We start from the raw sequence: 27,948 nt of genomic DNA, 5'->3' as shown, positions 1-27,948 counted from the left end.
ACCATACGCTTTTTACTCAGAGCTGTTTAGTAGCTTAAATTAGGTGAACTCTAGAGTTCAACAGCCCCGGATTCAAAAACTGACCCTTAACAAGATTTGTGACCCTGATGAATTATCTAGACCCTCTCAGCCTTAGTTTTCTCATGTGTAAATGAGAGATGATGCTAATTTGTTATATTACATTGTAAATTAGCAATAATATCTGCAAAGCTGCTTTGCAGACTGCTTGGTTCAGAGCAAGAGTTTAGTAATGTTAGCAGTTTAATAAATTTGTCTAAAGATTGACCAGTAAATCAGTGGGTTAGCTACAGAATTACTGGCTAGACATGGATGTAATGATATCTGTTAGTTGAGGTTCTTAGTGAATGCCAAACTGAACAAGGGCAACTGTATACTGGTGCTATTTTAAAAGTTAAAATCTTTAAAGGCTGCCATTAAAAAGAGAAAATAAGAACAAATAAAGTGATTAAAAGGATAGAAACCAGGAACTGAGATTGGAAATTAAGTGCTGGGTTTTCTCTTTATGATCTTTTGCCCTTGAATTGTGTCATTGTGTCACCTTAAGGAACAAAAGGACCAGGAAGGCAGAGAAAGGGAAAGAGGGGAGAGAGAAGTGATGTTTTTAGAATGATTGTATTTGTGTCCTTTCAAGAGCTAGCCTCAATTTGGTTATAGGGGCAGTAATTTTAAAATTAATTAGATTTTGAAACAAAACAGCAGGAGAAGAGTATGACTAATCTTGATGGCCATTAAAATAGCCTAGTGAAGAGAATTTAAAATAGCTTCATAAAGAAATCTGTTGCTGTCATGACCTTCTTATAAAAAGGAGACAAAAAACAACAACCTGTAAAGGATAACTGAAAGTTTATTTATAAAATACTGAGATTTATTCAATTATTGAAGTCCTTGTAAGTATAATATAATAATTAATTAGACATTACTCACTAGCAACTGCTATGATAACATTTAAAAGCTTATCAAAATATACCCAAGAATCAAATGCAGGTAGGCAGCCCTAAATTACCCTGAATTTAAACAAAAATTCAAGAGTTCAAGGAGTTAACTTTCCACTGTTAAGTGGTCTCTTCAGGACAATAACAAAATTATATAATTTAATAAAGACAATAGGAGATAATAGAATTAATTAGTAGCTGATATATATATATTATTTTTGTTTTCAAATTATTCTTGGATGTTAAGTGTTTAATCTCATTGCCATCAGTGTAGGTGTCTGTTCCATTTATTCTCTGGTTTCCTGTATACCTGAAATGCTTCATAATTTACAAATTCAAAAATGATGAAGAGATTAAAAAATAAATTATGTTTGGGGACATATGCAGTATAAGCTTAGATTTAAATTTCCATCAGTGAAAAAATAATATGCTAAATATGCATAATTTCATGAAAAAATGAAGTTCTGTAATTTAAAACGACCACGTATTTGTTTGCTTTATGAGTTCACTATAGCTCTTCTGGATACGGTTTCAGTAATAGCATGTGAGATTGTCATTCTATAGCCAACATAAATCCAGTTTGCCCATCTCCATCATTTTGTATGTAAGAAAATAGATCAACAGAGGTTTAAATAATCTGAAAGTCACAATGCAGGAAATGCATAAGTATTCTGGTTCCCAGTCCAATGTTCCTTCTTCTGTAATCTACTTTTTAAATTGAATAGTTGAGATATATTTTATAACAGTAAAAATTAGAAAACATTACATTTCACAATGGTGAATATTTGATAATGACATCTTAAACATAACTAAAGAGCTCAGAAAATAATTTAGAAAACATATGCCTGTGAAACAATACATAAGTACCATGAGTGAAAAATAGTCATAGAAAATTTACACCAATTATGATATTGTTCTTGTACTTTGAATTGTTGGAGAGGAAAAAAACTTTCCCTCTACCTTTTCTAGGTTCTTTTGGCTCATCTAAAAATTAAATCGACGTGACACAGATGAACAGGAGAAAAACCAAATTTAGTGACATGCGGGGTCTCCTCAAGACTATGAGGCCCAAGAACAAATTAGGCAACTGAGGCCTATATGCCACCTGAGGGAAGGAGAAGGGGGTAAGGGTTTGGGGCTTTAGAGTGGAGGAAGGCAATTCACATATAGATGGAAAAACAAATATTTGGTAAACGAATGTTTGCTGTGCCATAGAGACAATGGGATGCAGATTGGACTTTGCTCTCCTGGCCCTGCTGAGTTTCCCTACCACAGTAGCCATTGTTCTCTGTAGATTTCTCTGGTGAGAGGGCACTTCCTGGACAGGGCCTCTTATCTAAATTCTTTTAAGCAGTTAAAGGGAAGATAAAAAGAAAGACTTCCTGAGTCTTTGTCTCTTAAAAGCAATCAGCTCCAGATAATCCTCAAGCCAAAGAGACACATTTTGGGGTGGAAGATTTTGTTCCCCTTCAGAATCAATTGCTCCTTTTCGTTCTCTATTTTGAAAGAGAGGACTCCAAAGGGGAATAAAACAGACATACATTTCTCAGAATAAGATTTAATGAGGTTTTGTATATAACACTTGTTGGAGAATGTTAATCATCTGTTTAAAACTAAATTAGACTTAAAGTATCTTAAAATGTATAATGCTATTAGTTTGAATTGAGAATGTTTAAAACAACACTTTTGTACAGGAGTTTTTCTTACAAATTTTTTCCCCAAACACATGCCCTGGCTTGAAGCTTTCCTCTTTCTGTACATTGCCCTGGATGCTAGGATTTAATTGTGCTGATCATTTCTCGTTGTCACTCAGATTTGGAGGTGGCTCCAGAGGCCACAAAAGCCTACAAACCAGTCTTCACACTGTTTTAGGAACCTGAGTAATCAACTCTTTAGTAACTTTAAAGTTTTAGCCTTACATTAGTACTTCAATTTTGTTTGAGTTCCTTGATTGTCATTTAGTTAATTCATTTGAAATTTTATTTATTTTTATTTTTTATTTTCTTCATTTATACATTTTTAATATGATGGATTATCTCTTTTTTGTTAACATCTTCATTGGAGTATAATTGCTTTACAATGGTGTGTTAGTTTCTGCTGTATAACAAAGTGAATCAGCTATACATATACATATATCCCCATATCTCATCCCTCTTGCATCTCCCTCCCACCCTCACTATCCCACCCCTCTAGGTGGACACAAAGCACCAAACTGATCTCCCTGTGCTATGCAGCTGCTTCCCACTAGCTATCTATTTTACATTTGGTAGTGTATATATGTCCATGCCACTCTCTCACTTTGTCCCAGCTTACCCTACCCCTCCCTGTGTTCTCAAGTCCATTCTCTATGTCTGTTCTTTATTCCTGTCTTTCCCCTAGGTTCTTCAGAACCATTTTTAATTTTTTTAGATTCCATATATATGTGTTAGCATACAGTATTTGTTTTTATCTTTCTGACTTCCTTCACTCTGTATGACAGACTCTATGTCCATCCATCTCACTAGAAATAACACAGTTTTGTTTCTTTTTATGGCTGAGTAATAGTCCATTGTATATATGTGCCACATCTTCTTTATCCATTCATCTGTCAATGGACACTTAGATTGCTTCCATGTCCTGGCTATTGTAAATAGAGCTTCAATGAACATTGTGGTACATTGTGTGACTCTTTTTGAATTATGGTTTTCTCAGGGTATAGGCCCAGTAGTGGGATTGATGGGTCATATGGTAGTTCTATTTTTAATTTTTTAAGGAACCTCCATACTGTTCTCCATAGTGGTGGTATCAATTCACATTCCCACCAACAGTGCAAGATGGTTCCCTTTTCTCCACACCCTTTCCAGAATTTATTGTTTGTAGATTTTTTGATGATGACCATGACCAGTGTGAGGTGATACCTCATTGTAGTTTGGATTTGAATTTCTCTAATGATTAGTGATGTTGAGCATCCTTTCATGTGTTTGCTGGCAATCTGTATATCTTCTTTGGAGAAATGTCTATTCAGGTCTTCTGCCCATTTTTGGATTGGGCTCTTTGTTTTTTTGATATTGAGCTGCATGAGCTGCTTGTAAATTTTGAGATTAACCCTTTGTCAGTTGTTTCGTTTGCAAATATTTTCTCCCATTCTGAGGGTTGTCTTTTCATCTTGTTTATGGTTTCCTTTGCTGTGCAAAAGCTTTGAAGTTTCATTAAGTCCCATTTGTTTATATTTGTTTTTATTTCCATTTCTCTAGGAGGTGGGTCAAAAAGGATCTTTCTGTGATTTATGTCATAGAGTGTTCTGCCTATGTTTTCCTCTTAGAGTTTTATAGTGTCTGACCTTACGTTTAGGTCTTTAATCCATTTTGAGTTTATTTTTGTGTATGGTGTTAGGGAGTGCTCTAATTTCATTCTTTTGCATGTAGCTGTCCAGTTTTCCCAGCACCACTTATTGAAGAGTCTGTCTTTTTTCCACTGTATATTCTTGCCTCTTTTATCAAAGATAAGGTGAGCATATGTGCATGGGTTTATCTCTGGGCTTTCTATCCTGTTCCATTGATTTATATTTCTGTTTTTTGGCCAGTACCATACTGTCTTGATTACTGTAGCTTTGTAGTATAGTCTGAAGTCAGGGAGCCTGATTCCTCCAGCTCTGTTTTTCTTTCTCAATATTGCTTTGGCTATTCGAGGTCTTTTGTGTTTCCATACAAATTGTGAAATTTTTGGTTCTAGTTCTAGTGAAAAGTGCCATTGGTAGTTTGATAGAGACTGTATTGAATCTGTAGATTGCTTTGAGTACTATAGTCATTTTCACAATGTTGATTCTTCCAATCCAAGAACATGGTATATCTCTCCATCTGTTTGTATCATCTTTAATTTCTTTCATCAGTGTCTTATAATTTTCTGCATACAGGTGTTTTGTCTCCTTAGGTAGGTTTATTCCTAGGTATTTTGTTCTTTTTGTTGCAATGGTAAATGGGAGTGTTTCCTTAATTTCTCTTTCATATTTTGCATCATTAGTGTATAGGAATGCAAGAGATTTCTGTGCATTAATTCTACCAGAAAACTACTAGAGCTAATCAATGAATTTGGTAAAGTAGCCAGATACAAAATTAATGCACAGAAATATAATTTTAAATTTTAAATTTAGGTGAGCTTTCTTTTTTCCCCTTTGTTTTACCCTGTATAAACTGAGTATTGTCTAAAGCTTTCTTTTTAGCCCTTGGTCTGGCATTAAATCCTTCACCACTTCCTTGATTGTAACCCCAGACAAGTTACTCAGCACCATTACAAAATAGGGGAGAATGACAGTGCATATTTTCTGTAGTTATGAGGACTGAATGAAGCAATGCATGTAAATTATTCAGAATAGCATTTGTACTCAATAAATGTTAGCTATATTTGATATTGTAGGGAGAGAATCTGACTTTAAAATGATCAATTTAACCAGATCAGATCACCTAGATCTCATCACTTAGACCCACCTCCTCTCTTCCACTCCTCAGACAATAGCCCCCTGGGACACCTGAGCTTTAGTGCAGATGTTCCCAAACACTTGCAATTTCCTCCACAAGTGTCAGTCATGCTCAGACTCCAGGCACATCACAAATGATCTATCACTAACAATATATTCAGTTGCAAAGTTCAAAAATGATTTAAGAAATACACAGATATAAAGCTCAAGATTATACCTATAAAGATTATAACCTTCATTCCCTTTCAGTGAGTGGGAGCAAAAAAGAGTGAAAGCTCTTCCTGGGAATTGTGCATGTCCCACAGCAAGTTCCATCTTGGTTGTCATGCCGCCTATGGCTATCATCCAGCTGATGCGTAATTGTGTAAAAGGGAATGCTACCAGTGGTGATTTGAAAAATTCTAACCAATCAAGATTAACTTAAATTTTGAATAGAAGAAGAAAGGAAGGAAGGAGAGAGGGAAACAAAGGAAAAACAGGAAGAGAATAAAAGAAAGAAAAAGAACATTCCAAACCAAAATGTATTATTCTTCAGGGAAAAGAAGAGTATATTCCAATATATTATTTTCTCCTTTAAAATGACAACTGGAAATCAAGCACTGTGCAGATACAAACACTCAAATATGTCTCATTTCTAGCACTTTATTTTACATTAATTACCTGTGCTTAGTGAGTACCTCGTTCATGTAAAGATCTGAATACTACGGTCAAGATTTTTTCTTTTATGAAGGTCTGCTGTTTTTCCTATTGAACTTAATATATTTGCATGATTGTCTATTGTTATTATGGATGGCATTCGTTTTTAGAGGTTATTCATATGTAAAAATACATTGTATATTTATATAAATCTAATATGTAAATGTTACTCACAAAAAAACTCTTTGTTTTTATAGTAGCCACAGGGTAAAACTGTTGGTAGCAAGAGGTAATATTTATGGATTATAAATATTTTTACTGGCATTAAAATGCTACATTATCATTTCCCTAAATGTTTCCACAATTTTGGTGGCAGCTTTTTTGTTGTTAATATAAACAAAAATAAAATTTACGTGGATCAACTTTAGACAAATATATTTGAAATCTGCAGAAGCCGTTTCTAACTTTCAGTTAAAGTGAAGCTCTCTTAAGACCAGAAAGCTATCCTCAGGCAAATTACCCCAGGCAACAGAATTGCTATGCCTAAAGGAATAACAAGGTGCCTAGTGATAACAAGGCCCAATTAAACTCAATTCGGCAAATTAAATAGGTGAGAAATAAAATAGTAGACTGTAAAAACTAAATACATAGAAAGGAAGAAGAAAAGTACCCAAGAAAGTTTAAACCTAAAATATTCTGAATAATTGATGAATTTGTACCTGAAGATTTTAAAGGAGAGAAAAATTGTTCTAGATGCTTTGGTGTCAGAAAGACTTGTTTGAAAATTCTCTCAACCTAGTAGCTATATGATTTGATTTTAACATGTTCACTATTTCTAAGCCTCAATATTCTCACTTGTGATAGTAGATTTTTCTTCACAAGTTCATGGCAAGGATTAAGGTACATATTACATGTGAAGCACTTATCAACAAATATTGCCTGCTCTTACTATAATGATATCCATGAGTTTCAACCAAATACCTGTTACCTGGAATAAAAGAAGTAATTCTCACATGATAATATCCAATTCATAGCAATTAACAGAGATAGACTCACTCTGAGGTTCTTATAGCATACCACTGCAGAAAAATAATCTTATAGAAAGAAAGTTGTCCTCTATTTATTTACTCAGGTGTGACAATTTGAGAACTGAGTAGATATGGATTTGTTGAAATGACTTTGATTAGAGCAGTCAAGCTAAATTAAAAGGTAAATTCAAATTACAAATTGGAAATAAGTTATTTTTCAAGTCAGTTCCATTCATCATCCTCATTTATCAATCCACATGTACAAAGTCTTGCAAAAAAATAAATTACTCTGTCATGTCAGTACTTTTATTTTTTTACCTGACCTTTTGACTATGAGTGCTCAAGTCCCTGGACATCAATAAGAATATTGTGTTTTAGTAAAACAAAGTTTAAATAGCCATTCTAAGTCAGAAGAGTGTAATTTGATTAGAAACATGAGATTATCAAAATCAGAGGGTAAGAACCTTTCTAGAAATCTTCATTACATTCCCATGAACAAATTGTTAAGAAAGATTATTCTAATATCTTAAGACGGGAAAATAGTGTGGTTTTATTACCAGCATTAACTTACAAGCAAAATACAATGAAACATGTGATCTTGAGATTGCCAGCATGGAGAAGGTTTATCTAGGGATAATTTCATCAACATAAATAAAGAACATCGTAATCCTGATAATTATTATCTCAAGCTTGAGAACAAGTAGTTGATAAAAACGTAAGTGATGAGATGAAAATGTAGACACATACTGTGACCAAGGAACTCTCCATGTACATTCCTCTAGTTCATTAACTGAGATTCTGCACATGTTCAGATGTCACTGTTAGTTTACTACATGCATGAGGAGATTAAAGAGTTTTCAAAATCTTGACAGCTTTGCTGCCTTATAAAATTGCCATTTCTTTGTCCTCTTTCTTAATTTTTAAGGTCCAGTTTTAGCCCTGTGATGTTGACCATTCACTTTTATCTTCATAAGGTAGTTCATGATTGTCATATTAGCTGAGTTTATTCTCTCTAAGAATCAGAACAGGTAGACTTTTGTTTGGATTCCAGGAGATAAATATCTGTTTTTGAGTTTGGGGGTAACTATTTAATATATCCAGAGAATATGATGAGCCAATTGTAACTTACATTCCTCTTAATACTCCTCACCCATAAACCCACTCATACATGGTCAATTAATTTATAACAAAGGAGCCAAGAATATACAGTGGAGAAGACAGGCTCTTCAATAAATCATGTTGGAAAACCTGCACAACCACATGTGAAAGAATGAAACTGGACCCCTATCTTACATCATGTACAAAAATTAACTTGAAATGGTTTAAAGACTTTTATGGTTTGGACTGAAACCACAAAACTCCTAGAAGAAAATATAGGCGCTAAGCTCCTTGACATAGGTCTTGATGATGTTTTTTGGATTTACTACCAAAAGCAAAAGCAACAAAAGCAAAAATAAACAAGTAGGACTACATCAAAGTAAAAAGCTTCTGCACAAAAAAGGAAACCATCAACAAAATAAAAAGGCAACCTATCATATGGGAGAAAATATTTGCAAATCATATATCTGATAAGGGGCTAATATCCAAAATATATGAAAACTTATACAACTTAGTAGCAAAAATACAAACAATATGACTGAAAATGGGCAGAGGATCTGAAATGACATTTTTCCAAAGACATACAGATGGCCAACAGATACATGAAAAGGTGCTCAACAACACTAATCATCAACGAAATGCAAATCAAAACCACACTGAGCGATTACCTCACACCTCTTGACTGTTACCAAAAAAATAAAAGATAAATGTTGGTGAGGATGTGGAGAAAAGGGAACCCTTGTGTAATGTTAGTAGGAATGTAAATTGGTACAGCCACTATGGAAAACAGTATGGAGGTTCCTCAAAAAATAAGAAATAGAACTACCATATGATCCAACAATTCCACTTCTGAATATTTATAGAAGGAAATGAAAACTAACTTGAAAAGATATCTATACCCGCATGTTCATTTCAGCATTATTTACAATAGCTACATGTGGTATCACATTTTCTTTATTTATCCACCAATGTTGTTTTCATGTCTTGGCTACACACACACACACACACACACACACACACACACGCAAATAATGGAATATTAGCCATAACAAAGGAGGAAATCCTGCCATTTGGGACAACATGGATGGACCTTGAGGACATTATGTTAGGTGAAATAAGACAGAAAAAGACAAATACCATACAATCTCATTTATATGTGTAACCTAAAACAAAACAAAAAAAACCCTTAACTCATAGATACAGTAGAACATATTGGTGGTTGCCAGAGGTGAGGGGTAGAGGGTGGGTGAAATGGGTGAAGGGGGTCAAAGGGTACAAAATGCCAGTTATAAAATAAATAAGTCCTGGGAATATAATGTACAGCATGGTGACTATAGTTAATGATAATAAGCTGTATTGTATATTTGAAAGTTGCTAAAAGAGTATATTTTTAAATTATTATCGCAAGAAAAAAAATTGTAACTATGCGTGGTGGCAGATGTTAACCAGACTTACTGTGGTGATCATTTAGCAAATATATACAAATATCGAATCATTATGTTGTACATCTGAAACTAATTAATGTTATATGTCAATTATATCACAAGAATAAACCATTTTAATCTCTTCCTCATCCCTCTTAATACTCCACACCAATCAATTATCAGCTCTTATTAATTTTACCTGATAAAGAGCTAACACTAATTTGAATGGTTACTAGTTCCTAGACACTATCTTAAAATCCTTTTATATGTTAACTCATTTAGTTCTTTCAGTAACCCTGTTAGAAATGGGATAAATAAGTGCAGGTACAAGAGGCTTAATTACCCCTCCGTGATCACATACTCTTAATTGGAAACTGGTTATCAAGAGCCTGCTCTCCTAACTGCCTTACTTTATAGTCTCATCTGCATTATTTTTCTCCACCTATAAGCTACTTCACTAGTGCATGCTCTTATGGCATCTTTCCAGGAGGGATGCAATAACCTACTGTCTAACAACCCTCCCACTCTAGGTCCGCATCTATCCAAGTATTTTACATAAAACGCAATCCAGTCATAATGCATCTCTTTCCCATAATGCAACTTTCCCCAGTTGCTTTTTAGCTAAACACTAAAATGCTTAGCATGACATACTAGAGGCTTTGTAAATACGTATTGAATAAATTCATTCTTGCAATCCTGACATCTCCAAAATTCTTCCCCATGCTTCCTGACTTTATACTTTGACCTTCATAAATACTGAATCATCAGTAATACCCAGCACACACATGCTATTTTAAGACTCCACAATATTGAGCACACTGTTTCCTTCCCCACACTTAGTTTGCAGGAAAATTTATATTCACTGTTTAAAGATTTCTTTTTGAGGTGCAACACCTCAACTCTGAAGTTTTTCAGAATACCACTCTCTCTCATCACACACTGCCTGTCTCCTTTATACTATCTCTGTCCTTTATACATATTTCCATTACTCACATCATTCATACCGTAAGTATTCCTTTTCCTGTCTGACGTCTCTTCTGCTTGACTGTGAAATCCTTGAATCCAAGAACTTGATCTCAGTCTTTGTTGTAACCTCTCTATCTAAGGGAGAGCCTAGTAAACAGTAGGAAATCTATGTGCAATAATCAAACGTTTTCCATAAACATGTATGTTTTTAAATACACACGCACAAATGTTTATAATAATGGGCTTGTAGAAAGCTTAATTTCTTCCAGCTTTTCCCATACCCCACTGAAGTTTCTAGGCAATTTCTATTTTCAATGCAATATCTAAATGAGAATTTAGTCCTATTTTTAAACTTAGGTATTTGTCACCAGATGTTATCCATAAAAGAACTTATTTGGTACCTTCAAGTCCATAAAATTAGAAAACAACACACTGTAGTTCCAAAGCATAGTGTCTTTTATGTTCTTTCCTGCTGTCAAATGATAGTAATAGACAGTAATCAATATGTAGGATTGAAGAAGAATAGCCATAGGGAAATAAAGAAGAAGTGATACAAAGCTCTGTTTGTTCAAACTTAAATAATAAAACAGGTAACATACCCAAAGCTTTACTATAGTAGGAATCCCATGATTTCCAAAGCATATTAAACATGTAGTCCTGTAGATGGTAGGAAATGAAATTTCTTATTCTGTCAGTGAAAGACATCTGGTCAGTAAGTTCTGATAAAATAGCAGGAACATAGGAAGGAGGGTATGGTACCTTCCCACAGTGTTTTTCCACTGTTGAGGCTGGAGAAAACCTCAAGGAGTATATAAATGGAATTCCCAGTTTTAAAGCTATTATATCACCACAAGGAAATACTGGATCTGATACCAAGACCTCAAACTTGCTTTTCTTCAGCTTTTCCATTAGATTTTGGTTTTTGAGAACACCATCACAGACTTCTCTAGCCACCATATGGAAGTCCTTGATGACTTTGGCCATCTCCTGATAGAATCTCCAAATGGTTAAAGGAGATGGTCTATTTTCCATCCATGTCAAAACAAAGTCCTTGATCAATCCTTCTATTCTTTCTTTGCCAAAGGGCACCTTATATATTTCAAATATCAGAGGTGGGTTAGAGGTCGGCGTGATGAAAAGTGCACCAGAAGAAACTAGGACAGTCACATTATGCTCTTTTTTAATTAGCTCATCTATAATTATCTTAACATTTAGCCAGTGACTACCTTCCATTGGCCAAACCAAAACATTCCCACCAAGAGTGGTTCCTAGGAGACTTATCTGAAGAGCCAACAGCAGAATGTTCTTGTTCAACATGATGTCGCTTGATGTAGAAGATTCAATGAGGCGTGGCGCAAATGAATTTCTCTGTTTTTTAAGCAAAAAAGGAGAGACAAATTATTTCTAAGTTTTGATTCAAACCACTGATACTCTTAAGAGCCTTCTCTCTACAAAATGATATTAGTCATGGTAGCTCTATAGTCATAATTTTGTGATAATTGGAGATTTAGGGGTATCATGTATCTTGTCTCTCAACCTGTTGCTTTAGCTTTGGTGATGATTCTTGCTCTCCGATCCTTTTCCTGAAGTTGATCCTTCAACCCTTTCTTTGCATCTTATAATTGTTAAATTATTACTACTAAGCTGCTTAAAGCCACCGTGTGTCTCAACTCTACACTCAGGCCTAGGAACCAAAACCTCAGACAGGGCTAGAACTTACTCAGAAATGTAGAGTTGCTAATGCTATAGATTTTCCAAAATTTAATACATTTTATATAATGTCATTAGTAACATTAAACTTTTTAAGTAGTTCTTAGTTGTTAATAGATAGGATTATTGCAAAGAGAATACTTATAAAATGTAAAGAACAAAGAAATATAGTGAGTGCAATATTTAGTACTACTTTAATAATATGTTTAGGAAAATATTTTATGTTAATGAATTACTGAGAAAAAATTACAAGTAAATAAATAAACTATGTGCAAGTAATATATACAAGAGATGATGGGTAATGTTACATGTGAATAGGAGCTATTTGAAGAGAATTGCTAATTCAAACATCCTTCTATTGAAAGTGCTGCCCCAAAGCTAGCTAAGCCTATGTGAATAAACTATTTTACATCTAGACTCAGATTTTTAAAATTGTTACTGGCACTTAAGTGTTCACTATGTGTCAGACATTGTGCAAAGTGTCTTACATGTATTAATCTCATTTACTTCTCACTAAAGAAAAGATCCAGTGAAGCAGTTACTATAATTATTCCCACATAAAGAAAGAACCATTGCTCAGAGAAGCTGAGTAACTTGACAAGTTCATACAGCAAAATAAAGAAGGAACTGGTATTAACAGCTTTAAGGCTCCTTACCTTCCATAGCCTACTGTGTTAAACACTAGGATAGATTAGCCCATGAGAGTATATCATGTCCCCTTATCAACTATAAGACACCTATGTATATGAACCATAAACTACCCCAAACATGCTGAGACAATATAAACGGCACAATATAAATTTGTGTAAGTCACACTGAATAATGTAGGATCAAGTCATCCCAGTAACATAATCTCTATGAAAACTGTGTATGTGCATGCATATGTCTATGAGTAAGCAGAGATGAATCTTTTTGTTTTAATGTCTGTTGAAATCAGAAATCTTATTTTTTTTTTAGTGGTGTCTCTTCTGAGCTCCCCATCACCAAAGATAATCTGTAGTGAAACATTAACTGCTTCATTAAAACAGTTACTACCTTTTACAAAGTATTATTCAAAGCTTAGCAGAGTAATCAGACAGTTCATGGGGTGGATTTCAATTCAAGGCTCTGTGCAGTAGGATTTTATGGTATGCACAAAATTTCTGTCTGCTGGTGTCACCCTGGTCCACAGTTACTTGCCAGGAGACTTTCAAATAGTTGATCCACTAGGATGAAAAACTGGTCACAGTGTACTACTATTTTATTCATTTTATTTACTAGTGGGGAATCAGATCCAGTTTAAACAACTAAAATATAGTCTTTATTCAGGTTATATGTGTTGACTGGGTACTTACTAGGCACAGAACTCCCTACTAGGCAAAAGATGAATCAAAGAGATACTAATATTCATCTTACAGTCTATCAGAGGAAGATAAGAAAATTGCATACATAAATGTAACAAAAATCGGCATAGTATATTAAAGTCAGCATGATATTATAAAAAGAATTTAGTTTTTAGAATCAGGCGAAGAAGTCCTAGCTTAACATTATGCTGCTTAATATTTATGAAACTTAGTTTTTTCATCTGGAAAATGAAAATTAAAAAAAACTTAGGATGCTTCTGTGAGTATAAGATAATACAACAAAATAGATAATAAAATATCTATTAATATATAATAAATGAATAACTTACAATAAATACTATAAATTATGTAATTATATATACAATATATAAGATAAATATATATTTAAATAAATAAAATAATATTGATTAAGCAACAAGTATAGTCCCTGGAGTAAAGGACATGTTTAAAATCTATTATCTTTCTCTTTTAATTCCTTCTCCTTCTCTTAATTAGAGAAAATGCTAAGTGCCATCAGATGAAATAACACAGGTAAAAAAAATGTTTCAAAGCTCTACAGAGTAGAGATTGCTTTCAGGTTTCTTTTTGTGGGGCATAAGGATAGGAGAGTCTTCATGAGAGATGTGGTATATGACACTTATCTTGGAGTCTAAAGTATCTGGACATTAGTGATGAGTAATGTGCACAAAAGAAACCAGTGTTATGTCATAAACTTTTTGATTTAAAAAAATATCTTAGTAATATGACAAGTATTAAGAAATTTGTCAAAGTATTGAGGTTAAATTTTAGATTTGTTTGTGTTCTTAAATTTAATAGAAAACCAAATGAAGAAATTATATTGACCATAGACGTTTAAAGAGGTTGTAAAAAAAGGTTTTTTTGAAATGTGAGGGTCTGAAAATGTGATTTTAATTATTCTGACCTTAAGAGCACTGAAAAGCTAATATACTCTTTCCAGAAAATTTTTGAGAGACTACAGCTAAAAATATGATTAATATATTTGTGAAATCAATTGAATTCTAAGGAAAAGCTAGCATATTTGAAAAGAAGCTAGCATATATGAATATTTTTATCATAGATGATGATAATAAAAAATGTGCTTTACTTAATTGCACAAAGGAAGCAAACACAGTATTTACAATACCAAAATTGGTTGCACAACAGGATTTTGTTTAGAGAACCTTTAAATTTTCTTTTTTTAATAAATAAAATTGACTTGGCATAAACTTATTTGAGATTTATTTGAGATATATGTATATTTAAAATATGTAGATATAAAAAAATCCACTGCACATTATTAAGAAAATAAAATACCCATTGAAGGATGTCATCTTGATCTTTATACATGTTCTGTCTTAAAGACCATCGTGGTCACTTGTGAGAATCATCTTTGCCTTCATCATACATCGGTATAAGTCTTACTTGTTACTTTATGTGTTGGCTAATGCAGGAAGAAATAAGTCTTCCACTGGTTGGAACTGAGGTAAGTGAAGTTTTAAAGAGGCCTTTGGGCTCACATTTAGATAAAACTCTCAATTTACTGCTCTATAATACAACTCCCTCAATATCTATAAAATTATTGTGAATTGTATAACTGGAGTTGGGGAGGGACCCTCAAGTTATTTCCAGAAAACTGAAAACTTTTTCAAAGGGAAGCAATGGAACAAACCAGAAGTTAACCATCAAACTTGTAATGATTGATATTTCTTTTAGAATAAAATATAGTCTACATGTACATTACGCATTGCTTATGTATTGCTTGTCATGAGATTTAAAAATTTCTTACCTGAAGTTTCCAGCCAGAACTTTAATAGTGCTCATTTGCCACCAGGAAGAAGGTGAACTTAGATAAATGCTAGTTGAGGAAGCATAAATGATGAGAAATGTGATCTTAAGTGGAGAAAAGATTATACAGATCATTTTACTCTTTGCATTCCCCCCCATTACGTTATAAAGCAGATTAACATTTTGTTAAAGGTGTATCCTTCTACTGGTTCCCTGGAAACTATTTGAATTGAATATTGCCTTTGCTATCATGGTCTCTGCGGCCTCCCACCTCCACATCAACCAAGTATGTCTGGATGTATCTGAAATAATTACTGGTAATGATTAATAATCGGGTTATTATAAGAAGTAGGTAAAATTAATATCTCTCAAGTTCATGCAACATAAAATTATTATTACTATTATTATTAATTATAAAGAGAATAATTTTTAAAATTTGAAGTGTCTTTCTTCTTTTCTGCTGAGTCCTGTAATGGTGATAATAGTTTATGTTAATTCAAATACAGGAACCACGGCAGAGCTGAATTGCTCTGTAGAATGAAGAAACATCTCTGGAAAATCTTGGTGGTTTTACTGATCTTTGCATTTATATATTTAATAAAGGTACTAATTTAGACCATTAAATAAGTGTTTTAAAGCTGCACACTTTCATTATGCAATATCCTTGAGAATGAAAATTACAATGACATTTCTTTGTGCAACCATTTTGAAGGGGAAAAAATAATAATTGAGTATGTCTTTTAGCAGTGTCCCAAATATGTCATTTAGTAAATAAGTACTGGAATAGAACATGACCATTTATTGTTGGACCATTTATTGTTGTAATTGATAAACAGATGTGGCAATAAATTTCAAACGGATTGTAAATAGGGATTAGTCTCACAGAGATGCATTTTATGTGATGGCAATGGAGGGGAAACAAGGAGAGCAGTGGAGGTGCCACACAGCATTTCAAGTTTAATTCCCTTAGATTGCATACACGTGACTACCGCTATTCTTTCTCAATTTGTGGAGTTAAAGTTCAATCTAGATAAAAGAAAATCAGTACTGTACATGTTTTATAGAATAATTCTCCATCTTCGAATCGCTAATATAATTTACCTATCAACTAAATAGAATAAGTCTAAGTAAATATTTCAAGATAAGTCTATAGGTAAAAACTTTCCTGAATCTTTCCACATCTAGTAATATATTTTTCACCTTCACATCTGGATGACAGCATGGGTGATAACTGATTTCTCTGACCCTGACATTTTTCACTAAATATCTAGTAGATCATATTGTATTGTCCTTTTCCAACTCTTGTTACAAAAGACAACAATGAAGTCAACAACTTTTTCTGCCAAAATGCCAATGTGTGTGCAGTTGTTGGCATGTGTGTGTTTGAGTTACATTATTCCTATAAATTATTTTGTCATAATTTGTCTAGGTAATGTTGATGGAAACAATCAATAAAAAATCCATAATAGGAATAGAAAAGAGTTTTATTTGAGGCAAACTGAGTACTATCGCCCAGGATACACAGATTCAAGAAGGACTTGAATTGTGTCCTGCCAGCCTACAAAATGGAGAAGTCTTATAAAAGCAAAAAGTGTAAAATTACATAAGTTGTTTGTCAAGGATTATAACCAGACCTGGCAAGAAGAGTGCTTGTTAAACAAAGATTGGTTGTGGTCTGAAATTATTTCATAGGTACAAGGGGAGACCTTGAGACTAGAAGGTTGCAGTTGGCAACTTCTGGCAGATATTATTTTGAGAATGACTCGTGATATCCTTGAGCCTAATACAGTTCAGAGAATTCAAGTAAGTTATCAGCGACACAGGTACATTGTCTGAACCCATGTCCACAATGGCCATGCAGCTCCATTTTGAATTCCTGAACCATATTTACAACATTTTGATTTTTTAAATGTATTCTTTTCTTTAATGGTTAAAGCAGATGTACAATGCATGTTTAATTGGGCACAAACAGGTTGTTTATTGGTTTTGTTTTTTGGGTTTTTTTTGAAGTATAGTTGCTGTACAATATTAAGTAAGCTACAGGTGTATAATATAGCAATTCACAATTTTTAAAGTTATGCTTCATTTATAGTTATTATAAAATATTGGCTATATTCCCTGTGTCATACAATATATCCTTGTAGCTTATTTTATACTTAATTGTCTGTATCTCTTACTCCCCCAGCCCTATAATTCCCCTCCCCGCTTCCCTCTTCCCACTGGTAGCCACTATTTTGTTCTCTGTATTTGTGAGTCTACTTCTTTTTTGTTATATTCACAAGTTTGTAGTATTTTTTAGATTCCACATGTAAATGATATTATACAGTACTTGTTTTTTTCTGACTTATTTCACTTAGCATAATGCCTTCCAAGTCCATCTATGTTGCTGCAAATGGCAAAACTTCATTATTTTTTATGGCTGAATAGTATTCCATTGTCTATATATACCACATCTTCGTTATCTATTCATCTGTTGATGGACACTTAGGTTGCTTCCATATCTTGGCCATTGCAAGTAATGCTGCTTGAACTTTGGGGTGCATGTATCTTTTCAAATCAGTGTTTTTGTTTTTTTAGGCTGTATACCATGGAGTGGAATTGCTGGGTTATATGGTAGTTCTATTTTTAGTTTTTTTTTTTTTTTCTGTTGAAACATGTTTAAAATAGTGTTGATTACAACAGTCAAAACTGGCAGAAATGGGAGAAGAGGGAAACGTGACCCTGCCAGCTCCCCACTATTTTTAGTTTTTTGAGAAACTTCCATACTGTTTTCCCCAGTTGCTGCACCAATTTACATCCCCACCAATAGTGTATAAGGGTTCCCTTTTCTCCACATCCTCGCCAACATTTGTTATTTGTGTTCTTTTTGATGATAGCCATTCTGACAGGTGTAAGGCGATATCTCTTTGTTGTTTTGATTTGCATTTCTCTGACGATTAGTGATGTTGAGCATATTTTCATGTGCCTGTTGGCCATCTGCATTTCCTCTTTGGAAAAATACCTATTCAGTTTTTCTGTCCATTTTTAATCAGGTTACAAACAGGCTGTTTTGATTAGCCTAAAGTTTAAGTTAAATCATGTGTAAGCCAGAGTGACTTCTCCATACTTTAATATGTAAAAAGTTCTTCCATCAGTAACGAACTCATTCAATATATGTGTATTCTTTTTAACTCAAAAATTTTTCTTTGATAACTTTGATTTTTAAAAAAAGTGCTTTCTTATTCCGATTGGATCTCAGTATTGTAAAACTTGTATTGAACATTTTCTTACCTGAGTTATTGTTTTCCTATGTGTATCACTTATGTATTGCTGTGAAAAACATTACTCCAAAATTTAAATGACAATCATTTTATTTTCTACCAATTTTGTGGGTCAGCAATTTGTGCTGGGCAGTTCTGCTGACCTCACTAGATATCCCTCCTTCTGTTAAAGTCATCTAGTGACTCTATGTGATGGCTAATTTTGTGTGTCAACTTGACTAGGCCACAGTGCCCACATATTTGATCAAATATTATTCTGGTTGTTTCTGTAAAGGGGTATTTTGGATGAGATCAACATTTAAATTGGTGGACTTTAAGTAAAGCAGATTATCCTCCATAATATGTGTGGGCCTCATCCAATCAGTTGAAAACCTTATTAGAACAGAGACTGATCTTGCCTAAGTAAGAAGGAATTCTGCCAACAGACTGCCTTTGGACTTGAACTACAACTCTACCTGGGTCTCCAGCCTTCTGTTCTACCCTAAAGATTTTGTACCTACCAAGCTACCACAATTGTATGAGCCAAGTCCTTAAAGTAAATCTTTCTCTCTACATATACCTCTATATCTATCTATCTATTATCTATCTATCTATCTATCTATCTATCTATCTATCTATCTATCTACACTTCCTGATAGTTCTGTTTCTCTGGAGAACCCCAATATAATCCACTTTAGCTAGATTATGTAAGATAGCCTCACTGGTATGTCCAGTGGTTGGTGCTGGTTGTTGACTGTTTGGTTCCAGGATCCAGCCAGATAGAACATCCTGGAATGACAATTTCAGAGTACTGTTCCAAGAGAGTGAAGGCAATACCTGCAGTGCTTCTCAAGGCCTATGCTATAAAGTCATGTTTTACTTCTGCAGAGTTCTGAAGGTCAAACAAGTTATCTGGCCAAACCTAGAGCCAGAAAGAGAGGGGAATCATGGTGTCCATATTGCGAACAGTCTACCACAGGGTACATCCTTGAAGAGATTCTCAAATTTAACATCCTCGTGAATGAGTCTCTTTTCATGTGATCAATTTTACACTTTAGTAATTTCTATACGAGTTTTTATCCCTTATTGCATTTTCCATTTTCTGTAAGTTAACATTTATTGAGCATTTCCAATATGTCATGTGCTATTCTAAGTACTTCACGTACCTTAACTCATTTAATTCTTACAACCCTTTGAGGAAGGTAATGTTATTATCTCTATTTTCAGATGAAAAATCCAAGGCATAGAAAAGTATGTAACTTGCTCATGTCATTCAGAGATTTAATGACACAGCCACAATTTGAATGTAGGCTATCTGACTACAGAGACTGACCGAATGCTTAACCATAATACGATTAAAGGGAGCTTTTTAAAAAGCATAGTCTTTTTGTCCTTTTTATGCCCTGTGAATTCTGAGTGCAGCAATAAATATTGTTCTTATTGACAGAATTAGATGATATCTATCTGTTGCTGATAAATAACAGAAGTGTAAACTGCTTATAAATATATCTCAAGTAAAATGTTAGAAATACATTCCAAAAACATTGTAAAAAAAATACATCACACTTAAGTGGGGTTTGTTGCAGAAATGATTCACTAAAAGGAAATCCATTGGGGCTTCCCTGGTGGCGCAGTGGTTGAGAATCTACCTGCTAATACAGGGGACACGGGTTCGAGCCCTGGTCTGGGAAGATCCCACATGCCGCGGAGCAACTAGGCCCGTGAGCCACAACTACTGAGCCTGCGCGTCTGGAGCCTGTGCTCTGCAACAAGAGAGGCTGCGATAGTGAGAGGCCCGCACACCGCGATGAAGAGCGGCCCCTTCTTGCCACAACTAGAGAAAGCCCTTGCACAGAAACGAAGACCCAACACAGCCAAAAATAAATATAAGAATAAATTAATTAATAAAAAAAAGGAAATCCATTAATATAATTTATATATTAATAGAACTAAGGAGAAATTTATATAATTTCCTCTCTATGAAAAAAAGCAGTTGATGAAATATGACACTCAATTCTAACTTACAAAGAATGCATTTAATAAAAGAGAAATCAATTAATATTTTCTTTTAAAACATCTTTATTGGAGTATAATTGCTTTACAATGGTGTGTTAGTTTCTGCTGTATAACAAAGTGAATCAGCTATACATATACATATATCCCCATATCTCCTCCCTCTTGCATCTCCCTCCCACCCTCCCTATCCCACCCCTCTAGTTGGTCACAAAGCACCAAGCTGATCTCCCTGTGCTATGCGGCTGCTTCCCACTAGCTATCTATTTTACATTTGGTAGTATATAGTAGTCCATGCCACTCTCTCACTTCATCCCAGCTTACCCTTCCCCCTCCCTGTGTCCTCAAGGCCATTCTCTACATCTGCATCATTATTCCTGTCCTGCCCCTAGGTTCTTCATAACCTTTTTTTTTTTTTTAGATTCCATATATATGTGTTAGCATACAGTATTTGTTTTTCTCTTTCTGACTTACTTCACTCTGTATGACAGTCTCTAGGTCCATCCACCTCACTACAAATAACTCAATTTCATTTCTTTTTATGGCTGAGTAATATTCCATTGTATATATGTGCCACATCTTCTTTATCCATTCATCTGTTGATGGACACTTAGGTTGCTTCCATGTCCTGGATATTGTAAATAGAGCTGCAGTGAACATTGTGGTACTCCACTATATTTAAAAAGAAAATATGAAGGCCATATCTCCACTGCTATGAAACATGTGTTTGGAGATGCAGACAATAAAATTAAACAAGAGAAGATAACCAGTTACAAAAAATTGGAAAGGAAGAGATAATCTATTTTTAGTTGCAGTTTATATAAATATATATTTGGAAAACTAGTACAACATACAAGAGAGTATAGGATAATAGCAAGATATATAATTTAAATTGAAACATGAGTAGAATTTTATATATGCAAAAGTAGCCAGTAGAATAAACATGAAATGTTTAATGAACGTTTGAAGTGAGTGAAACAATGAAATGAATAAGCTGTTCATAATTCTAACAAAAACATAAAATTAGTAGCCATAAATTTAACAAGAAATACACAGAACCTGTATGAGGAGCAATTGTAAACACTCCAGAAGTACACAAAAATGGTCACATTTCATTAAATCAAATAGGTGCTTTTGCTTCCCATTATCTTTAAATTCTTCAAATTCTTTTTTCCCTCCATTCTCACTAGTTTTCTTCTAACAGCTTTATTGAGGTAAAATTGATATGCAGTGAATTGCAAATATGTAACGCATACAATCTGATGAATTTTGACACATACAAACACCAGTGATATTATCACCACAATCAAGGTAATAGATATATCTAACACCTCCCAAAGTTTCCTTTGTCCCTTTGTGTGTACGTGTGTGTGTGTGTGTGTGTGTGTGTGTGTGTGTGTGTGTGTAGAGAACAATTAACATAAGATCTAACATCCTAACACATTTTGAAGTGCACAGTACCACTTGGTTAACTATAAGCACTATGTTGTACAGCACATTTCTAGAATTTATCATCTAGCATAACAAACTTTATAACCATTGAACAACTCTCCATATTAATAAGATTATATTGTAAGATGCCAGTAACTTGCACCTGAATCAGCTTCAGTTTAAAACATAAATATTCTGCTAGAATAATTTAACAATTGCTAAAAATATAACAAGACCCATACTTATCTCTGTAGTAGGATAGTAGTACAAGTACAGAACCATGATATCAGTTTAAAGGTAATTACACGAACAATGGAAACAAACTCAAGGAAACATTACTAAAAGATAAAAATATAAAATGAAACATATGTAGAATAAAGAGAGAAAAAATCATAGCATTAGAATATTGATATGGGATTTAATCAATAGCTATTAAAATTTGGTGCATACATGTGGAGACATATTTTATAATTCAAATAATGCCACATTTAATGTGTAATAAAAATATGTCTGAATCTTACTCTTCCTATAATCATAGATGTGACAATCTCTTAATCTTAGGGAAAAACAAAACAAAATAAAACTGAACAACATTATTTCTCTTAATGGCCTACAACAGGAGGATCACCTGGCATCTCTTTTCCTGGGTACTTGTAAGAGCATAGAGATGGCTGCTTGATATAAAGGGGAAGGAATCACAGGGTAATCTTTTACTTTCTTATTAGTTTAAAGTTGAGAGAGAAAGAGAGAGAGAGAGGGATTTAGTTTGCAAAACTTAAGAAAGATACTAAAGCTATGGCAATTATATACTATGTAATAATATAAAATGTTGTTTCAAAACTCTTTATCTTCTTTCCATAGGAACATTTGACCAAATAAAAAATAATTAAACTTTAAATAAAAACAAGTCTATAAAAATAGTTTCAAGGAAGAACAATATAATTTGATAGGGCGTTCAATTAACTTCATTTTTTTTTCTGAGAAATATGTCATATTGCTTCTGAAAAAGCCTCTTAAAATTAAAAGTAATAATAACAGTCAGAGTTCCCTCAAGTCTTTGTATGAATATTAGCCTGCACATGCATGTGAGGATGCCACTGAGACTGGAGAAGGAACCATCAGAAAGAGTGGGTGGTTTAGGGATGGATTATATTTTCCTCCACCACAGTAGAAAGATCCTCGAACACTCTAGAGTTCTTAAATCTGTATTGCTTCAGTGGTGGGATGAAATTTATCTGAAAATAAAGTATGATCTGAGTATGATTTAATTAACTTAATAGCAAGTTTCTAATGTATCAAATTCAAAATTTATCTCTACTAGAACAAAAATCCCAAATATTTAAGAGTACAAAAAAATCCAGCACTCAACAAGGTAAACTCACAATAAAAAGCTATGAGACATTAAAAAAAAACTATAAATATATGACTTTTAACATATGATATATATCTCTTTCACTAGACAAAATCACAGTAATGACACAGAGGATAAAATTAGTTGATAAGAACTTTAAAACAGCTATTATAAATACATTATGGTCAACAAAGATAGAGGTAAGCATAAGTATGTGAGGAGAGAAATAAAAAGAGACCCATATCAAACTCCATAGAGATAAAGACTATCATCTAAAATTAAAAATATATTGGATAGGATTAGCAGAAAATAAGGCATAGTATAGAAAAACAAATTAACGAACTTGAAGACATAGTAATAGAAGCTACACAAAATGAAACACAGAGAAAATTAACCAACTCTCCCCTAAAAAAGAAAGAAAATGAACAGAGCAGGCTACCATACATGAATAAGAGTCCCTGATGGAAGGAGTGTAGACAGAAACAAGTACTGAGAGACACAGTAGCCAAACTATTTTCAAATGTAATGAATTCCACATACACAGAGATCCAAGAAGCTCAATTAACCAAGTAAAAAAAAGAAACATACAAACAAAATCACCCCTGGCACGTCATAATCAATATGCTGAACATCAGAAAAAAAGAGAAAATCTTTAAAAAAGAGGAAAAGACAGAAGGGGAAGATGGTGGAAGAGTAAGACGCGGAGATCACCTTCCTTCCCACAGATACAGTAGAAATACATCTACACGTGGAACTGCTCCTACAGAACACCCACTGAACACTGGCAGAAAACGTCCGACCTCCAAAAAGTCTGAGCCGTGTGGATGAAAGGCTCTTGGTGCTCCAGCCAGGCATCAGGGCCGTGCCTCTGAGGTGGGAGAGCCAACTTCAGGACACTGGTCCACAAGAGACCTCCCAGCTCCACGTAATACCAAACGGCAAAAATCTCTCAGAGATCTCCATCTCAACATCAAGACCCAGCTTCACTCAACGACCAGCAAGCTACAGTGCTGGACACCCTATGCCAAACAACTAGCAAGACAGGAACACAGCCCCATCCATTAGCAGAGAGGCTGCCTAAAATCATAATAAGGCCACAGACACCCCAAAATACACCACCAGACGTGGAAGTGCCCACCAGAAAGACAAGATCCAACCTCATCCACCAGAGCTCAGGCACTAGTTCCCTCCACCAGGAAGCCTACACAACCCACTGAACCAACCTTAGCCACTGGGGACAGATACCAAAAACAACAGGAACTACGAACCTGCAGCCTGTGAAAAGGAGACCCCAAACACAGTAAGATAAGCAAAATGAGACGACAGAAAAACACACAGCAGATGAAGGAGCAGGGTCAGAACATACCAGACTTAACAAATGAAGAGGAAATAGGTAGTCTACCTGAAAAAGAATTCAGAATAATGATAGTAAGGATGATCCAAAATCTTGGAAATAGAATAGACAAAATGCAAGAAACATTTAACAAGGACGTAGAAGAACTAAAGAGGAACCAAGCAATGATGAAAACCACAATAAATGAAATTAAAAATACTCTAGATGGGATCAATAGCAGAATAACTGAGGCAGAAGAAAGGATAAGTGACCTGGAAGATAAAATGGTGGAAATAACTACTACAGAGCAGGATAAAGAAAAAAGAATGAAAAGAACTGAGGACAGTCTCAGAGACCTCTGGGACAACATTAAACACACCAACATTCGAATTATAGGGGTCCCAGAAGAAGAAGAGAAAAAGAAAGGGACTGAGAAGATATTTGAAGAGATTATAGTTGAAAACTTCCCTAATATGGGAAAGGAAATAGTTAATCAAGTCCTGGAAGCACAGAGAGTCCCATACAGGATAAACCCAAGGAGAAACACACCAAGACACATATTAATCAAACTGTCAAAAATTAAATATAAGGAAAACATATTAAAGGCAGCAAGGGAAAAAAAACAAATAACACACAAGGGAATCCCCATAAGGTTAACATCTGATCTTTCAGCAGAAACTCTGCAAGCCAGAAGGGAGTGGCAGGATATACTTAAAGTGATGAAGGAGAAAAACCTGCAACCAAGATTACTCTACCCAGCAAGGATCTCATTCAGATTCGATGGAGAAATTAAAACGTTTACAGACAAGCAAAAGCTGAGAGAGTTCAGCACCACCAAACCAGCTTTACAACAAATGCTAAAGGAAATTCTCTAGGCAAGAAACACAAGAGAAGGAAAACACCTACAATAACAAACCCAAAACATTTAAGAAAATGGGAATAGGAACATACATATCGATAATTACCTTGAATGTAAATGGATTAAATGCTCCCACCAAAAGACACAGGCTGGCTGAATGGATACAAAAACAAGACCCATATATATGCTGTCTACAAGAGACCCACTTCAGACCTAGAGACACATACAGACTGAAAGTGAGGGGATGGAAAAAGATATTCCATGCAAATGGAAATCAAAAGAAAGCTGGAGTAGCAATTCTCATATCAGACAAAATAGACTTTAAAATAAAGACTATTACAAGAGACAAAGAAGGACACTATATAATGATCAAGGGATTGATCCAAGAGGAAGGTATAACAATTGTAAATATTTATGCACCCAACATAGGAGCACCTCAATACATAAGGCAAATACTAACAGCCATAAAAGGGGAAATCGACAGCAACACAATCATAGTAGGGGATTTTAACACCCCACTCTCACCAATGGACAGATCATCCAAAATGAAAATAAATAAGGAAACACAAGCTTTAAATGATACATTAAACAAGATGGACTTAATTGATATTTATAGGACATTCCACCCAAAAACAACAGAATACACATTTTTCTCAAGTGCTCATGGAACATTCTCCAGGATAGATCATATCTTGGGTCACAAATCAAGCCTTGGTAAATTTAAGAAAATTGAAATCATATCAAGTATCTTTTCCGACCACAACGCTATGAGACTAGATATCAATTACAGGAAAAGATCTGTAAAAAATACAAACACATGGAGGCTACACAATACATTACTTAATAACGAAGTGATCACTGAAGAAATCAAAGGGGAAATCAAAAAATACCTAGAAACAAATGACAATGGAGATACGACGACCCAAAACCTATGGGACGCAGCAAAAGCAGTGCTAAGAGGGAAGTTTATAGCAATACAAGCCTACCTCAAGAAACAGGAAACATCTCGAATAAACAACCTAACCTTGCACCTAAAGCAATTAGAGAGAGAAGAACAAAAAAACCCCAAAGCCAGCAGAAGGAAAGAAATTATAAAGATCAGGTCAGAAATAAATGAAAAAGAAATGAAGGAAACAATAGCAAAAATCAATGAAACTAAAAGCTGGTTCTTTGAGAAGATAAACAAAATTGATAAACCATTAGCCAGACTCATCAAGAGAAAAAGGGAGAAGACTCAGATCAATAGAATTAGAAATGAAAAAGGAGAAGTAACCACTGACACTGCAGAAATACAAAAGATCATGAGAGATTACTACAAGCAACTCTATGCCAATAAAATGGACAACCTGGAAGAAATGGACAGATTCTTAGAAATGCACAAACTGCCGAGACTGAACCAGGAAGAAATAGAAAATATGAACAGACCAATCACAAGCACTGAAATTGAAACTGTGATTAAAAACCTTCCAACAAACAAAAGCCCAGGACCAGATGGCTTCACAGGTGAATTCTATCAAACATTTAGAGAAGAGCTAACACCTATCCTTCTCAAACTCTTCCAAAATATTGCAGAAGGAGGAACACTCCCAAACTCATTCTACGAGGCCACCATCACCCTGATACCAAAACCAGACAAAGATGTCACAAAGAAAGAAAACTACAGGCCAATATCACTGATGAACATAGATGCAAAAATCCTAAACAAAATACTAGCAAACAGAATCCAACAGCACATTAAAAGGATCATACACCATGATCAAGTGGGGTTTATCCCAGGAATGCAAGGATTCTTCAATATATGCAAATCAATCAATGTGATACATCATATTAACAAATTGAAGGAGAAAAACCATATGATCATCTCAATAGATGCAGAGAAAGCTTTCGACAAAATTCAACACCCATTTATGATAAAAGCCCTGCAGAAAGTAGGCATAGAGGGAACTTTCCTCAACATAATAAAGGCCATATATGACAAACCCACAGCCAACATTGTCCTGAATGGTGAAAAACTGAAACCATTTCCACTAAGATCAGGAACAAGACAAGGTTGCCCACTCTCACCACTATTATTCAACATAGTTTTGGAAGTGTTAGCCACAGCAATCAGAGAAGACAAAGAAATAAAAGGAATCCAAATCGGAAAAGAAGAAGTAAAGCTGTCACTATTTGCAGATGACATGATACTATACATAGAGAATCCTAAAGATGCTACCAGAAAACTCCTAGAGCTAATCAATGAATTTGGTAAAGTAGCAGGATACAAAATTAATGCAGAGAAATCTCTTGCATTTCTATACACTAATGACGAACAATCTGAAAGTGA

General features: G+C 34.4%; 1 protein-coding gene and 1 long non-coding RNA gene across 2 annotated transcripts in view; one reads left to right on the top strand and one right to left on the bottom strand.

Moving 5' to 3' along the window:
- The window catches only part of LOC309661868 (UDP-glucuronosyltransferase 2A2-like), a 52,738-nt gene extending 37,267 nt beyond the window's left edge, over positions 1–15,471 (bottom strand). The window contains 2 exon segments of the mRNA XM_082464009.1: positions 11,158–11,926; positions 15,398–15,471. Of these exon segments, the coding sequence (XP_082320135.1) occupies positions 11,158–11,875 (718 nt within the window). The 5' untranslated portion in view covers positions 11,876–11,926; positions 15,398–15,471.
- Positions 15,472–15,609: 138 nt separating this feature from the next.
- LOC309661900 lies at positions 15,610–20,567 on the top strand. Its single transcript, XR_014264352.1, has 2 exons — positions 15,610–15,682; positions 15,903–20,567. It is a non-coding gene; the product is annotated as an uncharacterized lncRNA (long non-coding RNA).
- The last annotated feature ends 7,381 nt before the right edge of the window (positions 20,568–27,948 follow it).

The sequence above is a fragment of the Balaenoptera physalus genome (assembly GCF_965194825.1).
Source record: "Balaenoptera physalus genome assembly, chromosome: 5".
Classification (NCBI taxonomy): domain Eukaryota; kingdom Metazoa; phylum Chordata; class Mammalia; order Artiodactyla; family Balaenopteridae; genus Balaenoptera; species Balaenoptera physalus.
The sequence above is the reverse complement of the archived record's forward strand: the minus strand, read 5'-3'. Positions and strand labels throughout refer to the sequence as shown.